The sequence below is a fragment of the Pleurodeles waltl genome, chromosome 8 (assembly GCF_031143425.1).
Source record: "Pleurodeles waltl isolate 20211129_DDA chromosome 8, aPleWal1.hap1.20221129, whole genome shotgun sequence".
In the NCBI taxonomy this organism is placed as follows: Eukaryota; Metazoa; Chordata; class Amphibia; order Caudata; family Salamandridae; genus Pleurodeles; species Pleurodeles waltl.
The window spans coordinates 990942589-990952774 of NC_090447.1; the positions used below are offsets into that span (position 1 = coordinate 990942589).

The 10186-nt window shown below is 44.9% G+C and overlaps 1 protein-coding gene across 1 annotated transcript; it reads left to right on the forward strand.

Annotated features, from left to right (window-relative positions):
* The first annotated feature begins 506 nt into the window (after positions 1-506).
* Positions 507-6289, forward strand: KCTD12 (potassium channel tetramerization domain containing 12). The gene has a single exon (XM_069205259.1). It carries the CDS (start codon positions 1482-1484, stop codon positions 2439-2441), a length of 960 nt encoding a protein of 319 aa, XP_069061360.1. The 5' UTR covers positions 507-1481; the 3' UTR covers positions 2442-6289.
* The last annotated feature ends 3897 nt before the right edge of the window (positions 6290-10186 follow it).

A 10186-nucleotide genomic window follows, 5' to 3' on the forward strand; every position in this document is an offset into this window, starting at 1 on the left:
GCGTGCCTCTGTAGGGCTAAAGCCAAGTCATATATCGTTTACATTTTGTTGTGCTGCATTATTTCAGAAAATACTAGCGGAGGTGTCCAACGTTTTGGCACCTGTCGTGTGCACTCTAATGAGTGTGCGTTGACCGTGCAAGGGCTTGCACCCACCATGTTCCCTGGTCCTTTATATTTTATTTTTTTGCTGTTTCATATAGCGCGAATTTCGCCAAAAGGTATTAAAGCACTTCATACGAGCATCAGATTACATTACACGTCAGATTCATTTTCTTTTAGGCTCGGGAAGATCAAATGTTTTGCCCAGGTTTTGAGTTGACGCAAAGCAAGGAACCTGTTTCTTTCCGTCAAGTCACATCTTCCCTGGTCCTGCACACCTCCCCAGCTCCTCTCGGCCTGGTGAGGGCACACAAGCGATCCGAGCTGGAAGAGTACAATCCACCCTCGAAGGAGACGGTGCGCTGTCAGTTGCCCGTGTCGATCCCACCTTCCCCCGCCTGCTCTCTCACGCCCCCAATGTGCAGCAACTACACATAAAAACACGCTCCCGGCAGCTCCCTGTGACTCGCCAGCCGAAACCCGCGGAGGTCGGCAGAGGAGCAAGATTCTGGGAGGAGAGTGAGATCAACCATCCGTGGCTGGATTAGCAGTGCACCGAGAAGGTGCCAACAGCAACAGCTGCACAGACAAGGCACCGGTACTGCCAGCAGGCAACAGGAGTTCCCGGGCAGGGGCCAACCGTGGGAGAGAAGCAGCAGCACTGGTAGACCAATTATAGCAGGACTGGAGAGAGGCCGATACCAGCAGCGCCTGGAAAAGAACAACAGCCCATAGACAAGGGTTCTCGAACGACTGAAAGCGCAGAAGGAGCACCAAAGGCACGGCAGCACTGCTAGACAAACAGCAGAACTGTGGGAGACCAGCTGCAGCACTGGGAGAAAGAGCAGGCTAGTGAGAAGAGTAAACTGATCTGCCACTGACACTGCACAGGAACAGACCTCTCAGAAAGCAAGTATTTAGACCTGCCCATCCGGCACAACGTATGCCATGAGGTGAGCAGTGATAGTCCCCACCAAGACCATCGGTTCCCCGAAGGATAAGCAGATGTGCCCACTGCTCCCGCAGCTGGGAGGGAAAGCAAGCATACAGAAGCGCCCTCCACACTACCGCCAGAGTTGGTAAAGCTGTACTGACACTGACGGGCACAAACAAACCCCAGAGAACAAAAAACGACACACCCTGTTGCGCGCTCACCACCGAGTTCTGTGGCACCACGGACTGCACCCGGCACAGAGGCACTGACACGTCCAGAGGATAAACTGCTGCTCCAAGTGTACCCTCGCACCCAGGGACTCAACCCTACCCGCACAGCCATCCACAGTCGCCCGGACAGCGGCACCAGAGGGGCCAGCAGCACGGAGGCTCCCTGCGCCCTCCGAGACCACCCCCCTCCACAGGCTGCTTCCCCCCAACCCCACAATGGCCCTTCAGGACGGCGCCCGAGGACTTCCCAACGGCACCGGAGGCTCTGCGGGAGCCGCGGGCGGTGGAAGCGCTTCTTGCCCCCCGGATCTCTCGGAGATCGTGGAGCTAAACGTGGGTGGGCAGGTATACGTGACCCGCCGCTCCACCCTTGTGGCTGTGCCTGAGTCCCTGCTGTGGCGCATGTTTTCCCCGGCGCCGCGCGGAGAGTCGCGGCCGCCGCTGGCCCGTGACAGCAAGGGCCGCTACTTTCTGGACCGCGACGGCTTCCTCTTTCGCTACGTGCTGGACTACCTGCGGGACCTGCGCCTGGTGCTGCCCGACTACTTCCCCGAGCGGCTACGACTGCAGCGCGAGGCCGAGTTCTTTGCGCTACCCGAGCTTGCGCGACGCCTGATGCTGCTGCAGAGCCCCGCGCGCAGCGGGCGCGAGGAGTCGGGCGGGGAGGAGCTGCTGCTTCCGCCCCCCGCGCTGCTGGGCTACCAGGAGTCTGACCTGGGCGAGGCGGCCTCCTGCTCCCCCGGGGCCGTGCCCTCGCCCACCATGGAGCCCTACCGCGGGCCCCGTCTCACCCCCTCGCAGTCGCTGGAGGGCCGCCGCTCGGGCTACATCACGGTGGGCTACCGGGGCTCGTACACCATGGGGCGCGAGGCGCAGGCGGACGCCAAGTTCCGGCGCGTGGCACGCATCACAGTCTGCGGCAAGACCTCGCTGGCCAAGGAGGTGTTCGGTGACACGCTGAACGAGAGCCGCGACCCCGACCGGCCGCCCGAGCGCTACACCTCCCGCTACTACCTGAAGTTCAATTTCCTGGAGCAGGCCTTTGACAGGCTGTCCGAGGCCGGCTTCCGCATGGCTGCCTGCAGTTCCACCGGCACCTGTGCCTTCGCGAGCGGTGACCAGAGTGAGGACAAGGTGTGGACCAGCTACACCGAGTATGTCTTCTGCCGGGACTGAACTCTGCCCTTAACAGAACCGCGCAAAGGTGTTGAAGGCCGTGTGGAAGTCGTGTAATAGCGGAAAATAACCACCTTCCCGATACGAAGATTTCCGACAAGGAATGTGCATCCTCTATATTATACCAAGGATTAAATGGAAATGCTGTCGAACAGCATAGCCTCACCACAGTCAGCAAAATGGAGCCATGGATTCGGGAAGCATGGCCTGCCCTAACTGTCATTAGCTGGTCCTAACTGAAACTGCGTACTGATGCCCCTCGAGGCGCACACGGTAAAAAGATCATGCATGGTATGCCCAACATGAGTCTAGAGTACCGTGAGACAAGACCCCCGTCACTGCACCCAACTCAAGTACCGAAGGCTCCCAAATATGCCTTTACTGCATCTCATGCAATCAAAACATGCTAAACTAAAGGATAATGTTCCCCAGCATACCCATCCCAGTCTAGAAATGTCATTAACGACACTCAGCTTAATGTAGACAAGTAATGAAAGAACATTTTTCACCATACCTAAATGGTCTAGCCAGGATAACAGGCCACATACCCTATCTCAAGAGCAACCAACATTCCCAAAAGTGACCGATCAGGAAATGGTTTAAAGGGGCAGGCTCTTCTCGTCATTTTTGAGGTATAGTATTTATGAAAACAAAACCTGCCGTACACTACTTGAGCTAGAGCTGCTAATCATTGGCACGAGCCTGCTGAAGCTGTACTGCTTGAACATGTTAATGAATAACAAGTCTGCAATGTTTCACATGAGCTAGTTATGCTAACAAAGAATATTAACTGCCGTAGCCAACAGTATTTAGACAAACTAAAAGGAACCCACTTCTAAATCGCTCATGACCCAGACATAGTTAAAAATTATATACCCTTTCACACCAAGTATACTACTATTTCTAAATGTGGCCTACGCAAGTTGGATCTGCAATTTTATTTAGCATTATCTAAATATGCTATCTAAGATAAAGTCCATCAATACCATTCAAGGTCTAGATGTGAAGAACAAAAGCCTGCCATACTAAAAGGTTTTGGTCATGCACACGTTTAAAATAGTGGATTTCCATCATACTCTGTGACTGAGCCATATCAACAGAGAACATGTCAAGGATCAGCCGGGCACTGTCAGTGAACAATTTACCAGCTGGTTGGCAAATGATCAGCAGATACTCACACATTACGCACATAACTAGATCCAGCACTAAATAGACATCCCATAAATACTTTACATTCTGAATAAATCAAAGGAACCAGTGTTTATATAGCAAGTTAGGAGTGTGGGGGAAATTTATCTGAGATAATAGTTGCATCGGCTATGCTGGGAGGCCAGAATAAGCTGACTCAGTTTAATTTCCAATCACAATTTAGCATTCGGCTAAACCTACTTTAAACGTCTAACATCATTGCTCCTTTGATATTGGAAAATCACTGAGTGTTTTATCTAAAGTTCTCTACATCTTTCTATTGCAGGTGGTCGGGGGTGGCTCTCATCTAAAACTATAAATGGGCCATTTTGTGTTCACTGCCTGAGCATCCACACACCCACTTTCAATGGTCACTCCCATTTCAACTCACAATATCCTTTCTTTAATTTGTCGGATTTAGGAAGAGGTTGTAGCCCCCAGTGGGAGACTACTTTATCAACACACCTGAGCACAATTTTGACCAGTATACGGTAATCTGTCTCACCTAACTCTCATCTAAAGCAACTATCGTAGTACAAAGAATGTAAAGAGGACCAAAGGACCTAATGAGACATTTATGAACAGCACCAGCTCCATGTGCCCGACTTCCCTAATCTGTTTTTATTAATCTTCATCCCCTGCCTGCTCTGTAACACTACAGCTGAGCTGACTGACAACGTTGAAAGTGACTGAACAAAAAAACAGCGAGAAGCCAATGCACCAAAAGTACAGCCAGGATATTCTTGCGACCTTCGGCCGTGCATGCTGGGGTGCGGTTTGGAATACAGCAGTTGCGCTCCCTATTCACCACTGTAGTGGCACAGAAGTGTTTTTCACGTTGTATGGCAGGTTTGGAAACATTACAAATAAGATGTCAAACTGTACTCTACTTGCACCCAGACTTCATCCTGAGGTTATGTTATAGGCTGTTTGAAGATGCACTGTTGCCGTGATTAAGACCTGATGGCCTAGTTTGTGGCAAATAGTATAGTCTAAGGCCAATGTTATGACCTTTCCACTACCTAGGTCGCATGGCTTTCCAGGTCTTTTAGGTGGATTGTTCTACTGGAATTCAACTTACATGACCAACAAACTTGTTCAAGTTCTCTTTCTCTTGATCCCTTCCCCAACATGTTTTGGCTGCCTGTGAAGTGATGCAAGAGGAAAACGGGTCACTCAATGTGGAAAAAGGCATTTGACTTTGATAGAGAAGCACTTAAACCTGCAAACGTTAATTCCAGTACACTATGTAAATCTTAAGGACCACTTCACAAAGCAGTGTACTTTCATACCAGTCATAACTTTTGTTGGTGTGTCAATCTGTATTATCTGCCTTTGAACGTAAGCGTTTAAAATATTTCTTAAACATTGTGAAGTGTCTTGGAAAAAATACCCCAAAAGCTTTGCCTGTTTATAGATTATTCCTCTTTGACAGCTACTTCATGGTTGATCAATTCTCGATGGAAAAGACAGAACATCAGCCTTTGCCATGCCATTAGACCTAAGCAATGACCAATTAATTCCTATGGGCTGGGCCTGCCCTCTTGAAGTGGATAACAGCTAAGAGTCTAGCACATTTTTATTCAGCCATCACCTAGCCAGGGATGGTACTTCAGTTAATTACTACCTGCAGCACAATCTAAGGACAAACAACACATTCAATAATTTAAATGTACTCTTTATGTATTCTATCAAATCACGGTAGTCCCATTTTCACCTATGTACACAAGTTATTTGTATAACACTTTTAAAACAATTATTTATCAGTGTATTTGCACAATTCTTAGTAAGCTGAAAAGCACAAGGTATCTTTTTTAAGTACAAATGGACTTGTCAGTAGTCTGTCTATACCTTCTCATTACACAGGCACTTTATCAGTTAGTAGAAACACCTTCTCCTAGTTTTATTATAAATTAGCTTTCTGGTCAGGCTGGCAGTCAACCACTGATTAGAATTCTTCCAGACGCACCCTAAAAATAGCACTGGCGATTGAGCATTATAAGCTACGAAACACGAGACATTCCTGGCATGATTGGATAGGTGGTAGGCACTTGTGACCTAACCAAAGAATTTCACAGTAAGGTTTTATTTTGAAACATTTTGTATCCTCCCCTTTCTCAACAGCTTCAGATCAGCAGTACCCTTTTACTTGAATTCCCTATATAAGTAACTGCTACTTTCGAAAGTATATACTATATGTTGTGCCACTTTTAAAAATGACAATATAAGTAAGTGCTTACATGCGGAAGTGTACTTTTCATTTTTGCTATATGATAGTCCAGTCTGCGTTTGCTATATCAGTAGTGTGCTCACCTGTCCCAGCCACAGGCTAGGATATTGGTGCACCATGTATTTATTGCCAAATTGTATATACCGCAAGATGTCCTGCTTTTGGAAACTGAGTGTTGTTCTTTTAAAGCTAGACGAGCAATAAGACCAAGAATACGGGCTAGTGCAACACAGTGTGGAATCCCTTCTCGTCCTCCTATGTCTCACCATATTGTGCATATTTTGCAGGAATTCGTCAATAAATGAAAAACACAAGTAATAACCGTCCAGTGGTACACAAATTAATGACGTATAACTAGGATTTGCTCTTAGCTCTTTGCTTCATTTTTTATAACTTTTTTGTATGAAATAAAATGTTTTCAACAAAAGTGCTTCAAATGGATCGTGCCATTTTATTTTCCCATTCTGTATCAGATATGTGTGTGTGTGTGTGAATATACACATATGTATAGATTTAGTATATATTATTTTGCTTTGTAACGGTGACTGCCACAGGATATGTCTCTCCCAGTGTAGAACAGAGATTTAGAAGCATCTGTTGCACATCTTAAATGATTTTAATGATTATTCAGCACAGCTTTGCTGTGTAGCCTGTCATCATGAAATATAATTACAGAAAAATGCTTGTCAAAGTGCCAATGTTTTTATAAAACGTATTACTTTTTACTTTGATATCTGCGCATGCTCTGCTTCCCCAACTTTAACCCTCGTGGTTTCTGGTAGCTAGTTGCGATTTAATTAAAACAATCTTTCTGTTTTACTCCTTCTTAATTCACAGGATCTCTTCTATCTCATCTCATCAGAATACTTCCACTCGTTATCTCAACATCTGTGTCTACTTTACCTTTCAATACACTTTTCTACATTCCTCTCACATCCACACCTCTCTATGCCTACCTCCTAGATCCCTACCTGCTCTCTCTGCTTCAATCCTTGCTCTACCTCACGTCTCTATGCACCTCACTGCCTAACTCTGTATCTCTCCCCTATTGACTTGACATTTTTACAATCCGTTATCCTTACATTACCTCCTTCTTTCTTAGTCTTATGCTCGGTTCTCTCTCCGGCCTTTATCACATTCTCTCTACCACTTACCTCTTACCACATAATTTCTCTAGCCCCACTTCTTATCTCTCTCATGATATAAACGCTCATTTTACTTCACAATTGATTCACTACCTGACCTGTCTACCTCCCCTCTTTTTTTACCTCTATTCTTTCCACTTCAACTCTCTCACTACCTTACTCCTTTCTAGTTATCTCTCTTTCTCCTTTCTTGCCAATACTTTCTCTTGCCTCCTCTGCACCTCTTTCTCTATTCCAAGTCACCTTTTCTACTTCACCTCTCTCTCTGTGTCTCCCTATCTGTGTACATTTCTGTTCCTCACTTATCTGTTCCTATCTCAAAACTCTCTCTCCCTCACTCGTTGATACAGAGGTAGAGCCTCTCCTCTCTTTCTTTGCCTCACCCCAGCTGTCATCTGTGCCTCTTTTCTCTCTATTCATCTTTTTACCCTTCACACGTCTATTGCAGTTCTTTCTTCCTCATTAAGCTCCATATCGACCTGTCTTTCTATACCTCTTCTGATTTTACCAGACACCCTTCCTCTCTACCTTACATCATTCTATGCTTCTTTCATTACCTAACTTCTCTACCTCTCCGCCTATGCTCCTCTCTAGCACACATCTTTTTACCTTTCCTTTCTATACTAACCCCTTCTTGTACAATACCCATCTCCCTCTCTGCATTTCCTTCTCCCCTTTCATAGTTTACCTCATTATAAAACCCCAGTCTCCTTTCTACACTTATCTCTTCCTCTTTTTACTGCTCCATAGTTATTTCTAGCTACCTCACCTTTCTTTGTTTACTTAACATCTCTCCCTGCAACATCTATCTCTATCTCATTGCCATCGCCATCTCTCTTCTTCTTCTACTTCACATCTGTTACTATCCTGTCTCAACCCTTCTGCTGCCCCTTCCCATTTCTCTTGGTCACAAAAATCAGAGGGAGGTCATTGTCTAGTTTAATAGAATTGTGAAAATCCTCAGAGCAGTAATAAGGTTGTCACAGTTGCTTTGAGAATACAATTTTTCAAGTAGGATGTATTTGTGGTTATAATTAATCTTAAGGACTAGTCATCTAAACATTCACCACATCACCGTTACCATGTCTTTCCTACAACGAAAGGAACGTTAGACACTGAATTGCTCCTAAAATTTTGTTGCAAGACAAAAATAATCGATCCAAGCACAAACGTAGGTTTTAAAATGCTTGCTGACGTTTTTTTTTGGTACTATTTGACTGGTAGGTGCCGGTCAGCTTCAGCTTTCTGCTAATTCAACATCGTTTGTCATAACGAGGGCTTGCATTACTTAAAAATGGTTAATTAGTTCATGGTTGCTCCAATGCGGGAGGCCACAAAATATGTCATGCCCTTGGGCCCCAAAAACCATTGAGATGGATCTGCTTTGACTCTCCAAGGAAATGTAAAACTGCTATAGATCTTTGAGTTGTGCTGGAATTGGTGGCAAACCCTATAAAAAAGTGGGACAGCTGCTCCATAAATAGGAGTAATGCGACGAAGCCAATTATATAATTAAACTGTAGGTTTGTGAATTGGGCCCACAATATTCAGATGAAAACATTGCCATCACAATAGATAACAACTTTATGCTAATATTTTTCCCTAAATGCACCTACACAACAAGGCAACACTACGAAACCAGCCATTTCCTGCACTTACTGAAAAAGACAAGAGGCCTGATCTAGCCTCTTTTTTAGATTGGTTACTACAGAATAAGAGGAATGGGGAGTTCCCTGCATGCACACAATTAAATGCAATACCAGTGGAAAGTTGCCCTAACATCACCACTTACTGCCTTTTTGTTGTATGCAATAATCATGGAAGTTCCAGAAATAGCATCCATCTGCAATATAGTAGTTATCTAGTGAAATACCAAGTGGAGATTTTCCTCTGCAAATTAGGATCTGCTGCCTCAGACGGCATTTTGTGGCCTTTGCTGTCTGCAACACGTGAGGAGAAGTACAATATGGAACGGGGTCAACTTCATTTATTCCTCTATTATAGAGAGTGAGATTTAAAGCGAATATGATCAGTGTTTCCTCTCCCCTTTGCAGCTGTTTTGAATTCCACAATGAAAAGTTAAGTTACCACAACCTAAGTGGTATGAATTGTGTTGCTTCTTCAGTAATAGGTTGCGTGACTGGTGATAACATGTTCATTAATTCTAGTTTGTAATCTCTCATCTGCCAACCGCAGGGCAAATGTCAACAGGCAAACGTGAGTAGGCTTCGAATAAAACCAAGATCACATGTCTGTAGTGCATTTGTTGGACTTATTGAAGTATGCCACTAGATAAAGCAGCATACACGAGTGACTCATGAACTGCACTGCCTTAGGCTATGTAACCATTTTTGTCATTTTCAAGGCTGCGCTAAAGGTCCGTGCCTAAGTATTATTGGAAAAGTGGCCGGTTTGAATTTATGGAGAAGTATGGGCATTGGTTAGGGGGTTCTCCAGTTCTCTTCGCCCAGTCACTATACCTTGCTCTCACTGCTGGCCACAACTGCCAAATTCCAGATCGAGGCAGAGAGAGATTAAAAGCAGTGTGAGTGATATTGACAGGGAGGGTGGGGCAGTAAGGGCAAGATTGACAAAGAATCAGTTCAGTAAAAGGGATAGCAAATTGGCACCCACTGTTACTGAATTGATTTCAATTTTGTGAACTGAATTATGTACAAATAGGTAGATTTGCAAAAAACACCATTCATAGCGGGTCGTAATCTGATCTGCCCCATTAATATGCATGAGCTAAATTGGAAAATGCGACCTATAATTGACTACAATCACAATCATGGTGGCCTGCTGGGACAGTAGGCCACACTGTTTGTGACTGATTTTCAATAAAGCAATATTTGTTTTTTCAATGGAGCCTGTTTTCCTGAAAGAAAATCTGAATGCTTTAAAAAATAAATGAAAACCTTTACAAATATTTTTATGAGTAATCCGTGCTTCCATGCACCACTGCGTCACCAGGGAGGAGGAGTCCATTAGGAACCCCTTCTAATTTACAAATGGATAACCACTACCTTTCAGTAGTCAGTAAGTTATTCATGTTTTGCAACCAAATTTTAGCAAAAAAACATTAATATAGCCCATTTAGAATCAATTTTAAAGGCACACACTAAACACACCTCTTCGAAATAGCAATTTAGTGTGTAGTCGCAGTTCCAAAGTACAATTGA